This window comes from Polyodon spathula, chromosome 4 (assembly GCF_017654505.1).
Source record: "Polyodon spathula isolate WHYD16114869_AA chromosome 4, ASM1765450v1, whole genome shotgun sequence".
Lineage (NCBI taxonomy): Eukaryota > Metazoa > Chordata > Actinopteri > Acipenseriformes > Polyodontidae > Polyodon > Polyodon spathula.
Genome location: NC_054537.1, coordinates 79,813,907 through 79,838,821, shown reverse-complemented (window position 1 = coordinate 79,838,821; position 24,915 = coordinate 79,813,907). Strand labels below are relative to the sequence as shown.

The 24,915-nt window shown below is 35.9% G+C and overlaps 1 protein-coding gene across 2 annotated transcripts in view; it reads right to left on the bottom strand.

Annotated features, from left to right (window-relative positions):
• The window catches only part of LOC121314916 (R-spondin-2-like), a 56,429-nt gene that overhangs the window by 29,991 nt on the left and 1,523 nt on the right, over positions 1–24,915 (bottom strand). For both annotated transcript variants that reach the window (XM_041248661.1, XM_041248662.1), the window contains exon 3: positions 748–936. In XM_041248661.1, the coding sequence (XP_041104595.1) occupies positions 748–936 (189 nt within the window). The remainder of the gene's footprint in view (positions 1–747; positions 937–24,915) is intronic.

The window sequence follows — 24,915 nt, the reverse complement described above, 5'->3', positions numbered from 1 at the left end:
TAAGTGGTGTTTAAGATGTACAAGTAAGCAAAGTGGGTGTTAGTGTGATGGTAAAGTATTTTAAAATGACTAATTTACAGTACATGGAATAACTTATCGTGTTGTGAAATGCAGATGGGCGGATGTACTGACAGAGACACCACCATATAGCCCCACAATCTGCTAAATAATATGAATACCAATTTGCATCACAAATTGTATATATGCCTCCACCGAGGATCTAATCTGCAGGGGATAGTTGACAATTATAAAACATAGTTTCCAGCTCCAATTAGTTTCTAAGAGAAGATGACAGCTATTTAACACACTGTTCATTAAGTTGAATCACTTTGGAATAATAATTCTTGCATATCTACTGACTGTTTTATAACAAATAACTTACCTTTTAAAATGGAATTGAATATCAATGATTTAAGTAAAAAAAACAGTTTGTTTGAAATTATTATTTTTTGGTATTGTAACTGCTTTTCTACCAAGGTACCCAACAACCACCTATTGAACTGCTTCATGAATAAGACTCAATATATATGAATAGGGTCCATTATCATAAAATGTGTTACTCTCACAATTGAATGTGTCCTTTGTGCTTGTAAATGGAATAAGTTAATTTCAAAGAAGCATACAGCATGTCCCTTTTGTATTTTAAACAGGTGCTTTGGGACTGCTGCGCCTCATGGATTACGTGCTCCCAATAGACAGTCCTTGCTTGTTTCCACCAGGCACTCTGATGATAATGTTAACACCTACTTGAGCATCTGTTCATCTCTGGAGCTCGCAGACCATAGTATCCTGATGGGCAGGCGTGCAAGCATTCACCGTACTGTCTCATGCCTTCTCTCCGAAGGAAGAAGAATAACTTTGGCTGGCAGCTCAGGCATCCATTGTCTTTGGAACATTGCGAACAGCCTTTACATATGGGGTAAGGTCCATAACTAGCTGCAAAAAGAGCAAATGTAAGTTAGTACTGTACATATAGGCATATACAATAAAACTAAAACGTTTTCATGATCGCTTTATGGTGACAGATTGCGTTATTTTTGTGCAAAAAGCAAACACAACATTGCTCTTTACTGTTTTGTGATGGCCTTAATATTTGGTAATATAGCCTCATAAAACTCATTCCACAACTATTGTGTGTTTATTCAAACTTTTTTTTGAATACACACACATAATGAGGAACTGAACAATATAAGGTACACACAGGACAGGGGTATAAAATAAAATAAAAATAAATTTCCCATTGGTACCTTAATCCGGTTGTGACTTTAGTTCGATCTACAGTAACTGTAGTTTCTTTCACTCCTATATATCTGATCAATACTGTACAGTATAAATGCATGAGTAAGCTTACAGTAATGATCTGTAGTTCCTATAAATAGTACAGAAGTCTTTCAGCTGATTTCACAGACCCCGATTAGTACTAATCTTGGACTACCCTTTCTTTAGGCAAGGTAGTCCAAGATTAGTGCTACTCAGGATCTGTGAAACCAGCCATATCAGTACCGCTAATCCGAGTTTGTGAAACTAACAGTTTATGTCGTAGAGCATTGTAAACTTTTTCTTAAATTGAGCAATTTTATTTTTTACTCTGAACCAAGATATATAAATAAATGGATTAATACAGAACATTGATTTTATTACATACCTACCACAACCTGGTCTGATTATCCAATGTCTGTATTTTATGTAAATATGAAAGACTGGGCAAACAGATTGAAATTCTCTCCTTTTTTTTATATAAATAGCAGAATTCTCACACGGGTTTTTGCTTTACATAAATTAGGTTGGGTCTGTTTGATATTCTACCACCATATCCTAAACAAATAAATCAAAAATCTATTACCAATAAAATCTGACAACATTTCTACGTGTCCATTGTGTATACATTGCTCTCAGATTCCCGTCTCCTTAAAACAAGTACTGTTTTTTCTCATTTTCATCAGGAGCGTTTTTTATGACTATAGTATTGATTTTATACTGTAAATAATTCACTTGAGTCTCTTAACAACAAAACATCTAAACCACAAAAGCTGAGAACAGCCTCATGTTCACACAAAACACAAATAAACTAGTTATAAAAGAGTAAGACTAGCAAGGTGTAATGTTACATTATCTGGGACTCAGCTGGAACTCAAACCCTAAAACATGACATATTGATTAAAGCCAAGGTTTGAATAAGAGTCATTTGTAGATCACATGACATCATCATTTACACAATGCCCTACCATGACACATAAAAACACATAAAAAAAAAAAAAAAAAAACTATAATAAACACCCAGCCCAAGAGTTTACAAATATCATATTCTTTAACCTGTCTTTTTTTTTTAAGAAGTTGAGGCAAATGGTTACTTTTGTCAGAATATCAAAGACCATTTACTTGCAGATGGAAAAAAGGATAAAGATATTGCTTTTTGATCCCCATTTTTTTTTTTATTTCTTTTCATCAGAACATATGACTAAAATCTAGAATTTCCGAAATTATTATATATAGTATGATATTCTATATATATATATATATAATATATATATATATATATATATAATATATATATATATATATATACCATACCAGATATATGCACCACTACCATCTACTGGACTTTGCAGATCACCTCATTAAAAAACAATCAAACATTCCTGAATATAATGTAGTGACATGTACTCAGGATAAACTGAAAGGAAATGAAGTTGTTTTTCTCGTATTAAATTGGTCGTGAAATGTATTTGCCTGATAGATGGCCAGGAATTGTTTTAATATTAAGGTTTCTGAATGTTTTGATGAAGATGTCTGTTTGAAACAATCACTACAACTGCCCTGGCTAGTGCTACAAAACCATGCTATATAAACAAAATCAAACAACAACAATACACAGACTTACAAAATTGTAACAGAAAGTAAATATTTTCATTATAAAAAAGACACAGTGCGCCAGGTACTATGTGCATTTGCTCTATGCAGTGGTTCTCAATCTGTCGACTCTCTTCAGGTGGTCCATGGAAAAGTTACATAATTACAGAAAGGAAGCGGCAGCATAGTTTATAGATCCCATTGCAAACCCAAAATTTGAGACCTTAAAAACTGACCTACAGAAGCAGGAAGAAAACATTACATGGAGAACATCTCCAAGTTAAAAAAGGTCTAAAGTGTCCATCATATATACTTTTGGAGTGTCTAAAGTGCATGCACTCAACACAGCAGCTTGTAAAGTATGGGATAAAACACGACAGGGCGTGCGTTGTGTTGCATTACCATACAGCTGTTCTGCGTTGGAAGCCTCATGCCTTCATGCCTTCAACCAACAAAGCCATATGCAACAGAGCAACGCACAAGCCCTGGAGTGTTATCTCCCTTATAAAACATACAATTAAAAAAAAAAAAAAACAAAAAAAAAACAGTTTGATTATATATCATTCCATTCTGGAGAAAAAAATCCCTCAGAGATTCTATTTGTTGTAAACATTTAACTGGAGGTTTTCAATGTTTCCATTTACTGTAATTGATTAAAATGAATGAAGCCTCCGTGCTGGTCTCAATCGCTCCGTAAACACAGCTGGCATAACCCGCCATGTTAACCTTGTTAGTGACCAAGCATTTAAAAATGCCAATCATGTATTTTTGTTGGTAATGACAAGATACAGAAAAGGAGGCAAAGACAAAGTTCACTATCCACGCATTACTACCGCTGACCTGGAGAAGCTAGCAATACATTTTTGGCATTTTTAAATGCTTGGTCACCAACAGGCTATCCTCGTGGTTTATGTCAGCAAGGTTTACAGAGCAACTGAGACCAGCAAGGAGGCTAACATAACAAAATTGAGAACTCCTGACCAGCTGAATTACGCACTGAGGTATAGAATTATCATACACCGTTTACATTTAAGACAAACTGTTTTTAAGTCGATTACCATTTCTTTATGTTTCATCAAACCAATAAAAACACCAGCTGCCCAAGAATTTTTGTTTTCTTCAATTTCATTAAGTTGCTGACTTGTTAAATCTTTGTGTCTCTCTTTTTTTTGAGGTTTGGTTCTTGTAATTCTAGCCACTTGTCCACTGTCAACACTCTGAAAAGATCAAATGTGACAAAAGGAATGACACTGACTTTTAAATATGTTGTGTATTGATAATTTATTCATTGAGCTGTGCTTCGGCAAAAATAAATTCCGCTGAGCATTACACTATTAACTGCAGGGTAAAAAATTCTCAACAGCCAATCAGCATGCAGCATCCAAACATTCCGTTTTATAAATAAAGATTATAGATGGAGATTCGTAGCTCTGACTGTGCTGGTACTTCACGGATGTAACTTCACAGATTATTAATTCACATAAATCTATTGCTGCTGTAATTATCAATTTAAAATAAAGCAGTCAGTTTTTTTTTCCTCTCTGTAAATTCAGGTTAATGACAAGTAAGATTGAACCGTTGTAATGTTATTTTTAGGTACGCAGTAAAAAGAGGTACTCAGTGCACTGTGCTTGCTTGCGCATGCCTTGTAAACTTCCGCTAAGAAAGCAGGGAAGCGCCCATTCAAGTCTGGTACGTTATGCTGTTTTTTTATGCATCATATTTTCCAGTCTTTTACATCATCGTTAATGTAACCTACCATATTTTTCCACCATTAAGAAGGAATAGTATGTAAATATTTATCATATGCAATACATTGGGTCTTGTACACTTTTTTACTTATGCAACTTTGCGGTTCACTTCTCATTTTGTCTTGTTATTAGTGATTTTTTTTTTTCTTTTTAGAGAAATTGATTGTCTGTTTCCAGTGTAAGTTTGCAAAAAAAATATGTATAATTAATGGTAAATGGTTTGACAATAGGAAAATACCCATCAGATCGCAATTGATTGCACCTGTACCAAAATTTGATAGCATACCACTTTCAATGTGACAACATATTACCTTCTGATTTTATACGGGCCAAGTTTTGGTACACATACCACATTCTGATGATATACCACTTTCTAACATTACACCATTCTTTAGCACTCCAATTTTAAAATAACTCTGCTCACAGAAACAGGCCCACCTATTGCATTACAACAATGAAAGGTAAGTCTACGGTTATTCTTAGTATTATAGTGATTTTTTATGTGCTTATTTTTCAGTCAGCTATACTGCTATTGTGTTGTCTGCCGAGATCAAAAAGAAAATACAAATGGTCCACGAACAAAAAAGTTTAAGAGCCATTGCTCTAGTGTGAAGAGTGAACCATTTACTTTCTTACAGGAAAAGCAAGTAGATACATGTTTTGAAATGTTCTTCTTTGTTTTTACCTTAAAAGGAAAAGCAACAGGTTGATGTAACCAAACTTTCATTTTAATGTTGTATGTACCATTTACTATTCTATACCTTTTATTTGTATTTCAGTAATCTCTCTTTTGTGCTAGTTTGCTTTCAGTAAGAAGAAAGTGGTACTAACTTTGCACTGTGGAAACAAGTGGATCTGATTCAGTGGTTTGTACATGTGAATTAGGTGCAGTCATTGTGTGTGTGTGTGTGTGTGTGTTGTTAGCTTCGGAACTGAACAAAGTTCTTCATCCAAGGACACACTTTCCATCACGGTAACAATGACTCAGCCTTATTATAAAAAGTGATTCAGCAGACTAGTAAAAGTAATTATCTACATTAGCTTTAATTAAAGTCACATTACGTCAGAAGGTATACATCTGCTGATCAATCATATAAATGAAATTGCTTGTTGACGGATGTCTAATGTAATTTTGTCACGCTCAGTGAGTATGAAATAAGGACCTAATAAGCAACTTTGGACACATAAAAGAACCTACGTCAATCATACAAGAGCATACTAAAAATAAATATATCCTCAGATGAAACAGCTGTTAGCCTATTTGGTCTTAAGCCTATACCACAGTTCTCTTTTTTTTTTGGGGGGGGGGAGGCGGGGACGAAACTATCAACATCATAATAGGGACTTTTCTTCCTCGAAAACTTTGAAGGACCTTATACTTCCCTAAAAGTTGTGTTTATGCCTCATCCCACTTTTATTACGATCTACACTTTTCATGAAACACTACAGCAACCGTTATAAAGGAAAATTACCCCCAAACTCATATTACAGGATCTGAACATGTGAACTATTCCTTCTGGAATGTGCCCATTGAATAGAGTTAGTCATAAAACACAAGAACACTGACAGCTTTTTTTCATGTTGAAGACATACTCAAGTAAAACCGGACAGGGAGAATATACTGATATTTAGAATGCGGTGATTTGCTCTTCTCACTGTTACTGGCTTATTTTATTCTTGCCACAATAAAGTAATGAGACAGACTATGGTCAAATAGTTGAGGTGGCAAACATGTGGGGAGAAGATCATGAAGCAAATGTGTTGTAGATTTTATTTTTGTAAATTTGCTCTGTTGTTTAGTGGTGTTATTGTTTTCTGAAGTTTCATTGTTTTAATGAAGTTGTGTATTTTCTGTTTCGTTAGCAAATTCAAAGTAGTAATTTATCTGCGTTTCTTTGGTATTTTCTACTATTGCCAGTTGACTTTCCTCCTGTTCCCCTTCGATGCTGTATTCACATTTCTTGGCAAAAATTCCTGCGTGCCCCCTCGCCCCCACAATAGTTGTTTGTATAATAAGCAATCAGTGTACCGGTTAAAAATTCGAGGGAAAAGGGTCAAAGGCTATGACTGATATTAACAGATTAAAAAACATATTAATTGTATGACCGTTCCTATTAAATTTTTAGGTAGGGTAAATGTCCATAGGTATCTTGAATGTACCTACTGGTGTACATGGCAGAGTCCTACAACACAGAAAGGCAATAAAATGGCCAAAAACACAATATAAAATACCAACAAAGAGATGCATGCTCTCTGCATTCCTTTTAAAAGCTTTCAGAAAATGTACAGAATACCATACGTGAACACAAAATACCAAAAAACAAACATGTTAATTGCAAGGTAACTAAAATTACAAAACTATAACAAAGAGAAAGATGTATGTACTGCATATTTATTCTTTGGTTTACGTGTCAATTGAATTACCATGTGTACTCAACTTAATGTTACATATTTTTTGTCCTACAACCTTAAAGCATTAGACATGAGATTAATAATAACAGACACAGGACAAAAAGAAACTGTTCCTCATGCTGTATGAAGTGTGTGGCCAAATGATCGCAAATAGCCTTTTCACACTTAAACGCTGTGCAGATTGCCTGTCAACAAGTCAGAAAGCCCTACCATATGTTCAACATCTCATTAGTGGATAAACACTGCGGAACTTCCCAGCAATAAAAAGGTTGCACCAAGCAATTCTTTCTTAGTGAGCCCTGGCAAGTTTCTTTGACCCAACAAGAAGCAAGCAAGCATACAAAGTAGCTAGAGGTTTAGAGATTTTCAAAGCTCAAAACTGGGACACACTGTTAACTAATTGACAAGACTAATTAAACCATTTAAATATAGGCTATTTTAATAACACATAAAAAATATATTTCCGTTTTGGCATTTTCCTTTCTTTCTTTTTTTTACTACGTCAGGCTCTATTTATTGACATTGTTGATGTGTTTTAACCTGGTGGATTCGGGTGCTTGCAACCTCTCGCTGCTCTGTCTGGGCTAAATCCAGCCTGAACTGAACAGCTACAAAATGACTGTATTACACACAATTGTAGATTCAGATTGAATATATAAAAATGCATGGCGCACTGAGGAATAAGCCTGCATGCCTGTGTGAATGACTTTATAAAATAATGTTCTCGACTATCCTAGTACCTTGTTTTTTTATTTTGTTTTCACTGCAGGTGCCATAAACTAAATGCGGGTGTTCACGTTCACGTAAGGTATTTAGAGTGCGTCACACTACATGAAGAGGCTGAAAACTGGGACTTTTAAAAGATTTTTGTCAGGACACCGGGACTTTTGATGAAAAACCAGGACGTCTGGTCACCCTATCTAGAGACAACTTTACTATTACTGGCCAAGGCAGGCTGCACTTGCAGCTTCTCTGTTTGGCGCTATGTCATTCAACACAGCCGAGAAGCCTAAACGCTCAGTTTGCAAACCAAAGAGTAAAGCGTTTACATTTAAACTTTTTGCTCACACATCAGTATTAAATTTGAAATGTTTATGAAAATCCAGTGTAGTCCTTTTGTAACATTTCACCCAGTATACTGCACAATCAATCGGTGAGCGGTGTGCGGTCAGCCAAGGACTCTCTGGCCAACCGAAGCCCCCCCCCCCGGGCGCCGCCCCCTGGGAACTCCCGTCCACGGTTGGCTATAGAATAGCCTTACTCGATCGGCAACGTCCAGGCTATAGGGCGCATCTTGCACTCCACGCAATTTGATCAACTTTGATCAGATTTGCAGTTTTGAAGTAGGTGACACAGATAATACAGTTAAACACTATCGATAGTTCTGCAAGGCTAAATTGGAATGCTGACAGACACATTCCAATTTTAATATTATTGAGTGATTTGCAGTTTGAAGAAGAATTTATCTTGCTAAAATAAAATAACATGTAAATCAAAATTGTTCATTTTTACTCTTGCATGCAGATCTAGCCTGAGACTCTGAAACAAGATTGAGACCCATAACACATTCTAATCGAAAGCCAAAGGAACTGTGAAACGTCTTTGCTTATGTGTCTGAATCTTTGCCATTGTTTTATTTTCCTGTTTCTCCTGATCTCCATGAGTCTCCTATTTCTAAATGTTTATTATTATTATTATTATTGATAAACAATAGTGAAATCAACCATATAAACTGTTAAGAGAACTTGGTCCACACCTGTTGTAAATTAGTATGTCAGAATTTCCATTTTCTTTTAAAACTGTATTTCCTTCCTTTAACCATTTTCCACTTCTAAACTGCTTTAACTGTGCAGCTTCTCCGAAATGCCCACCCTTGAGGCACAAATCAGGAAGACGGGTTTGACTGTGTACAGCAGAAACCACGGTCAAGATCGTTTAAAAACAGGCTTTTTTGTGTTGTACAAATTTGTAGTTGTTTCATAAATCCATACGGGTTGCTATCTGGTGGTACTGTAATATAGCCTTTTGAACTTGGTCATGACTTAAATGACATCATACGATAACTTATTTAGAGTTTCAGCAGCTTTAATCAATCAAAATTTAATTTGAAATCTGTTTTGGCTGTATTTTGAAAGCTCGTTCTAGATGCTACGCACCGAATCATTAAATGTAATGGAATAACCAATCTCTAAGGTAAAGAGCTGTAACTGTTTTAAGAAAATCTGGTTGTTCTATCTCCAGTATTCATTTTATTGTGTTAGTACATACAAAACTCTATATGCATAGTGGTTATAAAGTTTATTGTTCGCTTTATGTTTCCAACACCATCACCATCTCGATGGTCAATGTCAGTTCAACCTACAGTACATTTAAATACTGCAATGCCTCCCAGTGCTCTTTCCCAGAGAGTTGTCTGTACCACTACCAGTTTGGATTGTGTATGTATTGCTATAGATAACATTTTCCAAAATATCCCTGATAATGGGCTTTACTTTTGTGTGATTTTTTTTCAAGTCAGTCATATCACAGGAGGCTGTGTGGTCCAGTGGTTAAGGAAATGGGCTTGTAACCAGGAGGTCCCTAGTTCAAACCCCCAGCTCAGCCACTGACTCATTGTTCGACCCTGCGCAAGTCACTTAATCTCCTTGTGCTCTGTCTTTCAGGTGAGATGTTGTTGTAAGTGACTCTGTGGCTGATGTATAGTTCACACACCCATGTCTTGCAAAGCACTTTGTGATGGTGTTTCCACAATGAAAGGTGCTGTATAAAGATTATTATTATTATAGCTTTAGCTAACAACCCTGATTTTACAAGCAGGCTGCAGTAGATCTTTTAAAACTCTCAGCTACAATATTTTTGGTTGATCATTCAGCAAGAAAACAACTTAAAGGTTCCAGGTTTCCCAACATTTTAGTGCTGCTCATCCATACACTGCCTATACAACTTTGACATCTATACATTAAGTTATCATGAATGTGAGCAACAGAGTTTTACAGAACTCAAGCAAGTTACTTATAATTTGAAAATACATTAAAACTCCCACTGTTGCTGCTCCCACATACCCAGTGTGATTGTCCATCATTGGGGAGGGATAACACATCAAGTGGTTATCATCAACAAAGCATGCATGAATGACAAAAGGAATACTCCTTGCTTTAGTTGTCTAAATTGCCATACAGTGTCAGGTGCTGTGGAGCAAAGAAGAAAAATGCATTTAGATATTTTGTATTATAAACAACTGTAAAGTTTTAATCAAATTAAAAGCAATGCTACACAGCAAATGCATATTTAATAATCAAAATAATAATGTTTTGTATGCTTCCTTCATTTTAGATAGCGAGATTAACATCATAGACGATCCTAACAAAGAAATATCCTCTAGAAACAAAAGTAAACATTTTGATGTATCAGTACAGTATTGTGCATTATGTGCACCTTCAAGACAAATTACAATATATGTGTATATTATATATATATATATATATATATATATATATATATATATATATATATATATATATGTGTGTGTGTGTGTGTGCGTGTGTGTATGTGTGTAACAATGTACAAATAATTTGCCACGGAAATAGAGAACCAAGGCCCAACTGACACTCCTCCGCCTAAGATGTTAACTGACCCATTCTTAAACTTCTCCTCCTTCCATGGTTGACCCCCTACGAGTAACATGTATGTGAACTACATTTCACAGTTATACCTTGTTAACAAGATAGACTCACACACCCCCTGTGGACATTGTGGGAGATCTGAACTCATCTGCAGGGTCAACAGTGGACTGCACTACAGGGCGCAAGAACCATAAAATGGATTGGTTTCCACATATGAGAATGAAGACATATGTAGACATATGACAAAGAGTAAACTTCTTGTGATCTGTTACCTATTAGGACCAGTCCCTTTAAGTTTTGTTGCTGTATTTATAGATTACACTTTTATAGGGTTTTATTGTGTGCTGCCATTTATAGTTAATTGAAGAATAATTATTTTGTGTTCTATTTTTAAGAACCTGTAACTTTATGAACAGCATGCAGATCCTGTTTAACTGTCACAGTTTGCACAGAGGTGCTTAAAAGATGTGCTTACTCCATATAATTAATTCTGTAGAAAAATGCACTGTTCTTATCAAAATATATATTTTTTGTGTCTTAACATGGTTTTAAACACCACTGGAGACTGGAATTCTATTCTTTAAAAGCCCAAATGGTAGGTTGCCAGCTACCTCTTAGCTGAGTTCATATGAAAGTTGTATAAACTACTTTCAATGATATCACAGAAAAAATGTGTTTGAAATAAATTTAGGTGGGGGTAATGAAGCAGGAGTTATAGGAGCACCACTTTTAACAAAACAAGGAGATACAGTAAACTTTTTTCTGTTCTGGGTTTTGAATTCCAGAGGTCTGTCTGCTAATAAAATATGTCCAAAAAGGCCACAATCTTGTACATTCATTGCAATTCTCTGTTGAGTCCACTAGAGGGAACCATGGCTTCATGCTGCCATCTAGAGAGAGCCAAGGAAAGCACATTTGACAAACTTGATGTACAGCATTTCAAGATTCAATGATGAAAAAAAAACAAAATCTAAGCCTAAATAAAAATGTACATATTAACTGTGTATAACAGATATTAAAAGTTAAGACAAATGTTTTATTTTGCTTTATTTAGGTTGTTTCACTTAAAGTGAACCTTTGCATAACATAATTTTGACATCTACAGGAAAAGTACCCTTGCCTGAAAAATGCCTGTGTCTTGTTATCGTCAGTCAGCAAAAAAACAATGGTGTCTTTGTCACAGAAACTAGAGAACATATCAAACCAATCTGCAACCTGATAACTGCACTATATTTCCATTTAAAAAAAAAAGTGAGTAAAAGTAATTAATAGTATCCAACCTCATTGTTAGCACTTATTTTATTGCTTTAAAAAAACTCAATGCAAAGTTTACTATTGTTTGAAAATGTTTGTTTTGCATACGTTACTATGTGACAATTCTCTCTGGAGTTTAACTTTTATGTGCCAGGTACGACAAATGCTTCCTATACTTTTTAATAAAAATGTACTGCAGGCTTTGTTTTATGGATTACAGGATTCTGTGGATTTTCTATTATTTTTTAAAAACAAAAAACAAAAAAAATAAATCATGACCCTAACCAAAGTCTGATGTTTTCTTATCCTTTCTTTAAAATAAAAAGCCACGGCTTCAAGGCAAACAGAGCAATGCTTGCACCAGTGTTATGTTGAGAAGGCACAATGGGTTCTCCAAGGACTGTTCAATTGGTCGGTATTGAAAAACCGTTTGAGGAGATTCGACCAAGGCCCATGTGAAATGCTGAACGGCAGCCAATGCTTAGGATTTGGGGGATTGTACATCAGTCACACCTGATTTTGTGTTTTGTTTTTTATGGGCCATGTTTGCCCACATTTTACAAGGGCCTTGATGAAATCTCTATGCACACTGAAACTGGTCCTGGGTAATACAAATACCAAAACAACTGGGATTGTATCTAAAAAAAAAAAAAAAAAAACACAAAATGAAGCATACTTTTAAAGGTTGATTTATAAAAACCTGCAGGACTTTCGCCCTAAGAGTTTGAAATGATACCTATGTCTTCTAAAGTATATATTTGCCCCAAAAAAAGACATACAGGTATATAAACTACAGTATTGTGGAATACAGCTGTTTACAAACACAAGGTACATGTGACCTTTTTTTTTTTTTATATCACAAAGAAATGCGAGATTTATTATATCACTGACAGTTGTTTATACTATGAAAGACAGTTTGCTTCGAAGGAGCTGGCAGCTATTCAAATAAAACAATATCAAGTAGAAGAAAAGTCAGCCAAAATGTAATACAAGTGCATAACGGTAGGAAAAGGAATCTGAGAAATGTTAATGGATTTACAGATTTACAACATCTTCCTACCACTGCTTTTTAAGACCCACAAGGTACTGTTTGAATGTTAAAATCCTACACAAATTAGTAAAATGCTCCTCACGATTTTGAGAATTGTGTAATCATCTGAGTCAACAATCTCCCTCCGGACCTGTGAGGGCGCTGTATAACAGGAACAGTGTGTCCCGGACTGTATGGTTTGACATTTCATTCCAGGGTCAGTCGGAAGTCAGCCATCCAAAAAAGGGGTGAAGCCACAAACTAGAGGTCAGCGTCTTACTGCAATAGGCGATGTGTCTGTCATGGATTGGAGAAAACGTGATTGCACTCGTTATCAAAGGGTGCGTGACCCAGTGATCTGTTCCTCTGTTATGGCTATGGAAACGACCGGGAGGAGTTAAAGGGAAACTGTGAGTGTTTTGCATTGTATCTGTCTGTCTAATCATTGTCACCTTTATAATTAATAGAAGACGGAAATCCAGGAGCTGTCACTAATCAGCCAGCATATATCCGGGGCTACACTACACTACTGTTTTACTGTTGATATATAATTCACCTCTTGCACCAAGGAGCACTCACTATTGGAATTGTGATTGTGTGTGTGTTTAAAAGTGTGTGTCTTGTTATTATTACTATTATTATTTTGGGACTGAACCCCGTGGCATTAATGACTTCACACATAGTTGTATATAGTCAGTGTTATTATTTTAAAGCAATTAATAAAGCTTAGTCTTCACCACTTCAACTTTTGTTGGACTGTTCTTTCTACTCACTGCATCACTGCTACACTTGTGCACTATAGACCACTTTGCCATACCACCTCATCAGTTTTAGTCTGCATTGCCTAACACAATAAAACCATAGACATTAGAAGTTCTAAGTACAACAAAGACAAGTGGGTAGCTTTATGAACTTCTCCTTTAACAGCCTTTAGGCTGGGTACACTGGGTTTATTTTAATAAATTTCTAATTTTACTAATTGTCCTGTTTAATAGACCCGCAGACTGGTGTTCTCAGAATGGTGTCCTGCCTCACACCAGATTAAGATTGGATAAACAAGTGTGACAGTGTTATATAAACCCATATACTCTTCTTTTGGCTGATTTCCCTTTTACTGATATTGCCACAGCAATTTTAGTAATCGTTATTATATGTATATCTTGCAAATACAATTACAAAATTATTATACATCTAATATAGTTATTCATATGGAACAATGATCATAATAGACCACCAGCAGCAGACTTTTAAAAAGAAAATGATACGCTCAGCCAGAAAGACAGACAAAACGTTAAGTGACTTGTAGACCATAGGATCGTGGTCTTGCAGGGATATCTGTTACAATGGTATCTTGTTACCTATAGCCATCAGCCTAACAGTACTCCAGATCAATATATTCAGTTGCTCAGCATACATGCCTTGGTATATGAAGACATTCTAATAAGATTCTCCAAAGCTTGAAAACGATTATAATTTTTCACATATAACGCTTAACTTAAGTAATTCTAAATATTTCATCTTCAGCTTTTCTCCTCATACTCCAATAACTGAAACACTTGATCTTGGAAAACCTCACATCGTCTAAAATCGATTAAAAGTACATTTGACTCATGTACTGTAGAGAGTATCTTTATTTGTTATAAGGGTTAGTTTCACATAGAATGTAAAGCTGAAATGGTCAAATAAAACATGACAAATGGCCATTTGGTAACTTTTTAGTTACCACAGGAGGAAAAACAATGGCAACACTGCTGTTAAATCAATCCACCCTGTACTCTTATAATACAGACAAGTTGTGCTCTGAGACATTTTATTATATCTGACCAGCACACTTCCTCTGAGCCCCATTTTGATGTGGTGTGTAAGCATAATTAGAGGTCCCATACAAACAAATGAAAAACTGTGTCCATCTGTATAAAGTTAGAGACTTGCACTGCAAGACAGAGCCTGTGTGACACGAGTAAGTAAATATTTCCAATCGACAGAGACACATTTTGTGTTTTCAGCAGGCTTCTCAGTTTCATATTACTTTGGCGAGTAATACAGTTAGAATGAACAAAAAAGATGTGCAATCTTCTGCACGGTCTCAAGTCATTTAGTAACTCAACTAACAGTGTTCAGGACACTGTTGCCTCATTAAAAAGGTTCTCTGTAAATACAATTGTTTAAAACATACTACCACCTCAACTTGGTATCCAACAACTGGGCCAGTATACCTTTTAGTATAGCCTTCAATAAATGCACAAGGCAATACTTGAGTGATGAATCTATTTATCAATCAATCAATATTTATTTTATATAGCGCCTTTCATAGTGGACCACCATCACAAAGCACTTTACAAGAAGTGAGAAAAAAATACATAACATATTAAACAGTGAAAACAATGCAATACATTAAATACAATGAAATACAAGGCATAGTATAATAAATACAAGGCTAGGACGGGAACCATAACAAAGTGAAAAATCTGAAATAGCAATTTAGACATCAGCTAATAACTGATATCAGGCTTAAACAGCATGGAAAGCAAGAGAGAACAAGTGGGTCTTGAGAGTTGATTTGAAGCGAGCAACTGTGGAAGCTTCATGCAGTAAAGCGTTATCTATGTAATGAATGAAAATCCTGCAAAGTCTGCATAAGAAGCCTGTGCCACTTCATCCCGTCACAAACATCTGGGCTGGGATCTCAACTCCCCTCCAGCACTGTGGAAAGTTTCCAGATCTCAAGTGCAACGTTGGTCGTGGTTTTCCTCATCTATTAGGTGAAAGGTTTTTCCTCTTTAGGGGTTATAAGGGGGGGATAAAAGTCTGCTGACTTTGCACAGCGTAGCTAATGACTGCAAGCCATATACTAGGTGCCAGTAGAGACCTCTGAGCTCAGTAGTGCAGATTTCTGTTTGAAAATTGTTACATACATTAATAGATTGGCATATGCTTCCAATTAAGATACACAAAATGAATGTATACTCTTTCCCCTTTTGTATTTCCATATAAACAAGACTTAGGGAATATGAACAATATGTGGTCTGACACGAATTGGTTCGGGAGAGCTTATATATGATATATATATATATATATATATATATATATATATATATATATATAGATATATATATATATATCTATCTATATATAAATATATTATATATATTTGTCAGAAATGGCAGAGAACATCAAGTAAATGTGCCTCTCAGGAACATCCAGTGATCACAGCAGGAGGGGGTGGACAAAAACATTTAATTTCAGCATGGAGAATCCACCACGGATGAGATTTATTGATTGTAATTGCAGATGGTTTAGTGAACTGTGATGGGAGCTCTGGGCCTGATTACTGTGAGGGGTGCTCAGCGGTGTCCGTGGGTGCGCAAAGGCTACCTGCGTGAGGCCGGCTGGAAAAACATGAACAAATACATGCATCCCACTGCTGCAGCTAGGAAGTGGCTATGAACCACCTCCCCCCAAAATATGAGGCCGCCAAACCATGAATTGAAAAATAATAATGAATGATTAAAGCACCCCACAGTGGTACACTGCCACCTACCCTCTAAATATTAAAGAAATTAATGAAAATGAGCGGCTGAGACATGGCCCGTCCCGCAGAGCATGACTTCGCTGGGGGAAAGAGCCCAGCCTCTCCAACCCGACCACGCACCCTGAAGAACTAAATACAAACCACTCAGCACTCAGGTAAGGAAAAAAATCCTACACACATATTTTAAAATGTTTAGGGGGAAACCTCAGGGAATCCACAGCTGAAGGAAGCCCTTCCTTAAGACTCTAAGCGGTTGGCTCCCGTTTTGGCTTCCCAGCGCTTGACTGAGTGGCCAAAACAAAAGAAGCGACATGAGAGAATAGCACACGGAGCCTTTATGTGTTTGCTGATGACGTGTTGGTTAGGGGAGGATTCTCCTGCATAAAAGCAACTGAGTTTACAAATACTGTCAGCTTCTGTGGATCCTTTCGTTGTCCTAAAAGTCAGCTGAGGCAAAGGATGCTTTAACAGAGAGAGTGAGATAAGGCATCATGCATATTTTTAATGTCTTTAAAAGTACCGGTTCCATTTAGTCTGTTTTTTGTTGCAAAGACTCGCCTGTCAATATTCAATCAACGCTTGCTTGTTTTGTCATTCAACATAATCCTACAAATAACTTGTTTCTCGTTTTCTCAAACACACATCTCAGAAGAAATCCTAAGTAAAAAAGTGTACTGCTCAGTAAAATGGGGCGCAGGACCAAATGAAGGAAACTGGCTCACCATGCTCCGTAGCATAAAAAGAAAACTCATGACGTTATAATTGCTATTGATGCACAATAATATAAACACAAACATAGGTCAATATTACAAAAGTCTCTATTACCTCAAGACAGAACACTATTTTTTGGACTGGTTCTCCAGCGTTTCCTACCATATTATAAAATGTATATAATAAGTCAATTTTATTTCACATTTCCGAAAATTAACTTTTACAGTGTGGTAAAATGTAGCCTGGAACTAAGACATCTGTTAAGAATTAGCATTACCAGCACATATGGGATATGCTATCATTGCTCTTTATAAAAACTAATTTAAAAAGAAAATCCTGTTTGCCAATTGAAAAAGCAAAGCTGCATTTGTGGTTTAAAAAGCAATTTGTATGATTTGGCTATCAAAACTATTTACATTTCCAAATATCTTAACCAGTGTGTGGTTCTTGGTATTAAGTTTGCTTAGTGAAATATAGTATTGCAATTGGTGATGTTGTATCTATCTACTGTACAACTTAAACAAAACAGCGCTTGTGTCACTTAACCAAAATGGAAAGAACAGAATTAACTCAATAATGGTTTTAGAGGGTCAATTTGTTATTAGCCGGTATTCATATCTGTTTGAATATATATTTTTGAGGTTTTCTTTTTTTTTAAAAGAACATGAAAATATATATATATATATATATATATATATATATATATATATATATATATATATATATATATATATATATATATAATATATTTTGTAGAACATGAAAATATTCCAATATATTTTATCAGATATGTATGAAACATAAAAAAGACCTGTTCGTTTTTAATACCAACATCTGCAAAGTTAGTTTACACAGATCCAGCAATTTCACATGGATAAAATTTATATAGCTTAGAGTCGTGAAAAAACAGTAAGACTTTTGTAATTAAAAGGAATAGGCTGCAACAAATAAGGACAAAGAATGTCATTTTATTTTATTTTTTTTACTTCAGTTGAAGCAAAAGGACTCAGTTGACCTTTTCATTGTTAAATTGTGGGCACAAAACAACAGCACATGGAAAAACTACTAGCAGCTGATCTGGTAGGAACACAAATTCTAAACACTGAGCTCTAGTTCAGGTCAGTCCTTGGTGAGCTCGAGTACTTCTCAGGTGATGTTGATTGTATTCAACCACGTCCAATTGATCTCCTGAGAGGAGTTTAATGTGACACTATGGGACAATTTTTATGTTTATATATATATATATATATATATATATATATATATATATATATATATTTAAATTCGACTATGATACTGAACTGTTATTATATGCAGTTTGAAGACATTTCGGGGCTGGTGTAAGGATAGACGCAGTGCAAACAATTGTGGCTGCAAAATCCAACTTGCCTAGCAGCCATGCAATTATTTTACACTGTGGCCTATGTAAACTTAAAAGCAACACAAATTACTCAACATGCACAAATAATGAGCTGCAATCATGCTAGACTCCTTACGGCTGAGGTCACTCAGCATGAAATTGAGTTATTTAGAAAAGCCAACATCAGTTATGCTACCAAAGAGGTCATATGGTCCTTTATAGTGGAGCAAGTCAATGCTGTTACCAGGAGGACAGTCAACCAGGTGATGAAAAGGTGGCAGGACCTTCGGTGAACAAAAGCGAAACTCGCAACGCAGCACAGGCATGCAGCAGGAACAGGAGGAGGGCTGCCATTCACATCACAGCTGATACAGCTGCAGAGGCAAGCAGAGAGGACAATCCATCCCAAACAAAGTGGCCCTGGGTTTGAATATGGAGGGTCTTCTCAGTCTTGCTCTTCTCCGAATGTTATCCTGTCTGTCCTCAACAAGAGCCAAGCGTCGCTGCTTCAAAAAATGTATCACAGCAGCCAACCTCAGGCCAATGACAGATCTCTGCAGGTGTGTACTTTTATACAGCTGTTAGTTACTTGCTTCTACAATGGTTTGCACCTTTTCAGAGGAGGTGCAGTGTTTTTGGAGGGTCAGCAATTGCCCAAGTACAAGGCAAAATCCTTACATCTCATTATAATGTTTGCGGCCGCTTTGTATTCCAGATCCCTGCCCAATTCCACGCTCTTTTCTTCATTTGAATACATTTCAATATCATTTAAATTGATCAATGATGGTAAAATTCTAATTTTATAGCGGGTGCATAGCGGCAGGTGAAAAACATTCTTTACATATGATGCATTTTTTGTGACCACTAAAGTCCCACTTTACGCCATCTAAACAAGTTTTCTGGCAGCACTATCCTTACATCGACCCTCTATGTTTTTATACAAATAGGTATAAGCATGCACCAAGTATTCATCGACCCAGGACATGACAAAGAATGCATCTCATATACAACATTTCCAATGTTACAATTTATTCAGGTCTATGGCAACAACCAAATTTCACTTGAAAATAAAATGTAAATGTCATGATTCTTTGTTTTTCTAGATAAAGATCAATGTTTTTAAAGTGCATGGTTTACCACAAAAGCCAGAATATCATCTTTTATATAAAAGTAAAATCCACAGCAATAAGCATTTGATCATAATATGATCCATTTAGACCACAGTATGCATTCAGCAGTATATCATGTGATTTTCTTCAAAGTGACCCTCTCTCCAAGGTCAGTTTCTTTTTTTGCCAGCAAATAATAATAATAAAAAAAATGAAATGTCACAGTTGCCTTATATTACAGAATGGGCTTCATGCTGAACCAGAAAGGCAAACTAATTTACAGTGAAATACCCATCACTTCTAAACCACGGTCCTGGGGTATTTTACATTGTGTGCACTGGAATGTGTGAAATAGTCAAGGAGGAGATGGTTCAGCTTAATTGAAACCAAGAGATGTTTAGAAGTTTCAGCCAATTAATTCAAACTTGCAAGGGTAGGGTAACCGATCCTGACCAGAATGCACACCGCTTATTGGAGGTGACATTTTATTTAAATTAGTAATATTACACTTATTTCAAATAAAGGTTGTTCAAGTATTGTGCACTAAGGAGAGTACTTTCTGTACATATATTTTTCTGATTTGGCATGCAATAACTTTTTTTTATAAAAAGTTACTTTGATTTAGATATCTTGCAAAAGGCATGCTAACTAAATACAAACACGATAAATAACATTCATACAGTCATAGTCCCATAAAAAAGTCAGTTGCATTTATTTTTTTGTTGCTGATGAAATTCAATACTGATTCTGCCATTTGCTTGTACAAATCCATGCATTTGAATCAATAACCAATTGGGCCACATCATGAGTTAAGTCTTATAATTCCTCAAGACCCACCTGTTTCGACTGCACTTGTTGATCTCTTGATCTACCCCTCCTATACTACTATGCACTGGACTTGTCTGACCTACGCACCACGTTACTGGACCCTCAGCTGATGCACTATCCTTGCACTATTGCACTACTAATATGTCATTGTAGATATAACTTTTTGTAATTGTAACTTGTTGCATCCTATTTTATATTGTATTTTAGTAGAATTACACAGTATTTGCACTTACTGTAAACTATACTGTATTTAAATATTAATGTTGCATTGTAACCCTGTACTGCCCTGTAACACCTGTCAGTTGCCTTGGATAAAGGTGTCTGCCAAATAAATAAATAATGCATCATATCCTTAACACAATCTCTGAGCTGCTGAAACTGATAAGAGGCTTTGATTTGTAAACTGTATTAACTTATTTTCAAAACATAATAGCTACAGAACATGGTTGTCCTGATGGAATATTTTCTGAACAGGAATCTGAACAATACAGTCTTGATGACGGCATATTTCTACAAAGAACCATAATTACAAATCTCTGTTCTTGAATCAATAATTCCATCTATCAAAACACAAACAAGCTGTGAGTGTCTGTTTAATTTACTACCTATATCCCATGAAATTGGCATCGATGCACACACTTCACCAACTTTTCTATACATTTTACCATGTCAATTTTGAGAAATAGCATTTTAACTTTGTAAAGCACAGTAAAAATCATGTAACTTGGATACAGTCTGAGCATCTACACTAGAGTCTATGTCTCAGGTGGATCTCAAAATGTCTACAGATGTTGAGGAAAACTCTTCCCATTGCCTGTTTGCACAAATTCATTGACAGTCTTCAATTAAACTTTCCAGAGCTTCAAGTAGACAGGGCTTGAAGATTGCAAAGTGAGTTCCATGGTCTTCGTATAATTTACATATTATATTCTGATTGGTCACCACTAAGCTGTGTAAACCTGATAGGCTGAAAGGACAACTGAAATATGACTAACAGAGTGTGGATAAAGGTAAGTGCTGTGGTTACTGTACATCTCCTGCCAACACGACATGTTGTCTGTTTTTAACATCGCCAAATAAGTTTCTGCATTAGTCAATATCCAACTTCTAGAATGAATGTTTGCAGGATCAATCCTTGTGCTAATGTGGCACGACTGGCCCCTGCGGTGTAAATGAGGTAGTGCACACAAAGTAAAAGACAAGAGTAAGGATCAGATACTGGTGGGTAAACCATGATGCAATGTGGCTTTTATTAGCAGTAGAACATTCACATGAAGGTTAAATATATCAAACCCCCACCCCCACCCTCTTACACAGAACAATGTCAAAATGGGCTCCATATAATACACCATAAACTGGCCACAACCTGCTAAATATTTAAACTATAAAACTAGCCTCTGTACAGAGCCCTTAGGTATCTCTCTCAGGACAAAGGTACACACTTTTACTTGAGCAATTCAGAGTGTTTGAGAAACCCACAATTTATCTGACCTGGAGAATCAGACTCCCACCAAATGCCAATGACCATACTTAACCTTAAATGCCCATTTGCACATATGCTTGAAGATATAAATATTCGTTGTACCACGGCCCAAGACTCCCGAGTGCCCTAAACTGAAACGACTACTGACACTTGTTGATGAATTTTAACAGCAACGGGACCCGTTTGAATAAAGAATCACATATGTGTAAAGTTTTGCGGTTTTGGACCACTGTAGCCAATCAGAAAGCTGAGTGAGTATCCAAACAGGTATAAACCAATTCAACAGTAGATTATACTACAGTAATATCATTATAGTCAAGAAATAGTCCAGGACCCTTTCATAGTAGCATTTATTATAATTAGCAATTTGGTAAACAGTATTTGTAAAATGTGCTTCCAAAACAGCTTTCTGCAAATAGATATCATTTTGCACAGTTTGAGCAGCCTGAACTACTTGCAGTTATATTAACTTATGGTACAGATTTAGCCCAGCACTGATTGTAAAACTATGATAACAGGTTTCAAGAAATATTAAAATGGTGCAAGAACTAGACACTTTAGATTTTGATATCAATCCAAGGTTTGCAGTGCTTACCATATTATGCATGGTTCCCTTCTGAAGAATGTCCAGCAGGACAAACTGAGCAAACCTGACATTACAATACACAGATCTTTTCTTTTCACTATTTATCTTTGGTTCATCTTTAAACTTAGGCGAAGTGGTCCATTTGTTCTGTATGAACTTATCTACTTCACCTCTGCCAAGAATTTGATCCCGTTAAGAAAATTATATTATGCAGCATCTGAGATCACAAAATCTTAACACAAAAACAGAATACCAGAAGAAATGTGACTGCATGCAGTGATTGCCAGATTATTTGCAGATGGGCAGTGGAAGAATGTACAACTGGAATAGAGGTTCCCCTTTAAATAGTATATGCAATGCATATTCATCATTTTATTACAACATGCTAAGAAGCAGGATAACAAACTATTTCAGATTTGTACAGAAAAAGTGAGAAATCAAACTTCAGGTTTTGTTTATTGGATGTTGGGCAATTTAATCTTTATTTAATCTTTATTTGCTGAAGAACTGAATCTATCAGCTTCAGGAAGGCCAGTTGTTATGCACACACCCACTGCACAAATCACTGGATATAAGATCAATTAAAACAGGCTTAGGGTTTTGTAGAGGGCCAATTCATATAATCGGGAGTGATCCTCCATTCATTAAGTTACTCCCACAACCCTATCCTTAAGCTGAGTCCTGAGGCAAACACAGCAGCACTAGCAAGTCTGCACTGTCTAGTCACTGCAGTAAGCAGTTCCACATTTAATTAAATACATAGTATCCCCTTTGTTGGCACAGATAGGGGCACTTGTGTGCATTATGATCCTGTCACCGAAAATGCAAAAACTCTGCAAACCATCTGTTGTAAAGTACTTCAAAAATTAAACCAACATGACATTCTACTTTCCTGCCTACTCAAAAATGTACCCACACACACACACCACTTTAAGGGCACATCTTAAGGGGTACATATTTCAAACATCACTCACAGCGGTCTTTCTTTGGCAAAACAGAGTTGAGTGTGTGTATATGTGTGTGTGTGTGTGTGTATATATATATATATATATATATATATATATATATAATTCTTTTTTTTTTCTCTTTTTACCGTAGATCAGAGGTCATACATACTATCCACAAGATTTCTATAATAAACATACCATATAAATAAAACTGATGGCAAAATATGGTGCATGTTTTAAACAAATCTTAGTTTTGACTGTAGTGAGGCAGGCAAACCACATGGGTTCTCTAAATGCATACTTATTTATGCGTTAGTATAATAGTAGCTAAACTCTAAATACAATGTGTATAATAATTAATAATAGATTCTAAAATAACCAATTTAACTGCTTTAAATAAAGGCGTTATTTAGATATAGCAAACTAGGCAAATGATGGTCTCCTTCTTAGAAGTAATCAGGCTAATGAAAACAGTTAAATTCACTTAGTTACTATATTAGTATGGTTTCATATGGAATTATTTTAACAGATTAACAGAAAGGGTGAGCATATGTATATAATCCCAGCTAAATGTTATCCAGAACCACCACCGACTGTTGTATTGAGCACGAGGACGTGCCCGGCTGCACTGAATTTAAACAGGCTGCTTGTTTCCTAGAACAGTTGGGTTTTCTTTCCTTGTCTCTGCTTTAACACTATGTGGACTTCAAACGCCACGGGAAGAACGCAAATTAAGCCATATCTGGCACATTGACGTAAATCAGTGTTTAAAGAATAAGTTACGGTCGGACTATAGTTAATGACACGGAAACAGACAGTTTGCATCAGGCTACCTACATCAACACATGGGCGTGCTTTCAATGCAGCAGGGTTAACAACAGATCGTTCTGCTTATATAGTGTTTTGTAGACATTACTGGGCAAATTCTGCTTGCAGTAGCGTCATATCTGGTAAGATCTTCGTTGTCTTTAAATTTGATTAGCTCTTCTAATTCCCCGTTATGATAGCCATACCTGGACAGAATAATGCCCATGAATGCAGGTATAGTACCAGGTATATCCTGTACTGAAGTCATTTCTAGATGTAATGTGTGTACCGTGCCTCGGGTATATTCCTCTTAAAGTTGAAGCACATTAAAATGAATACTGCATGGTTTATTATTTTAACAATGTTATTAAACTGCAAAACCAAATGTTGCTTGAATCACAGCACACTAGGCTATATGAACGGGCAAGTATTTTACTGTAAGTGTACCTCTTTAGGGTTATCAGTACTTTTAGCAGGTAGTCAGCGTGGTCCTAATGTAAACGTACAGGTTGTCTGCCTACTTAGAACTCATACAAAAGTAAATGCCAATCATGAAAGAATAGATCATAACTTGCATGCCACTGTTTCCCTAATGTATAATTTGTACATATATATAGTAGAGGTATTAAACG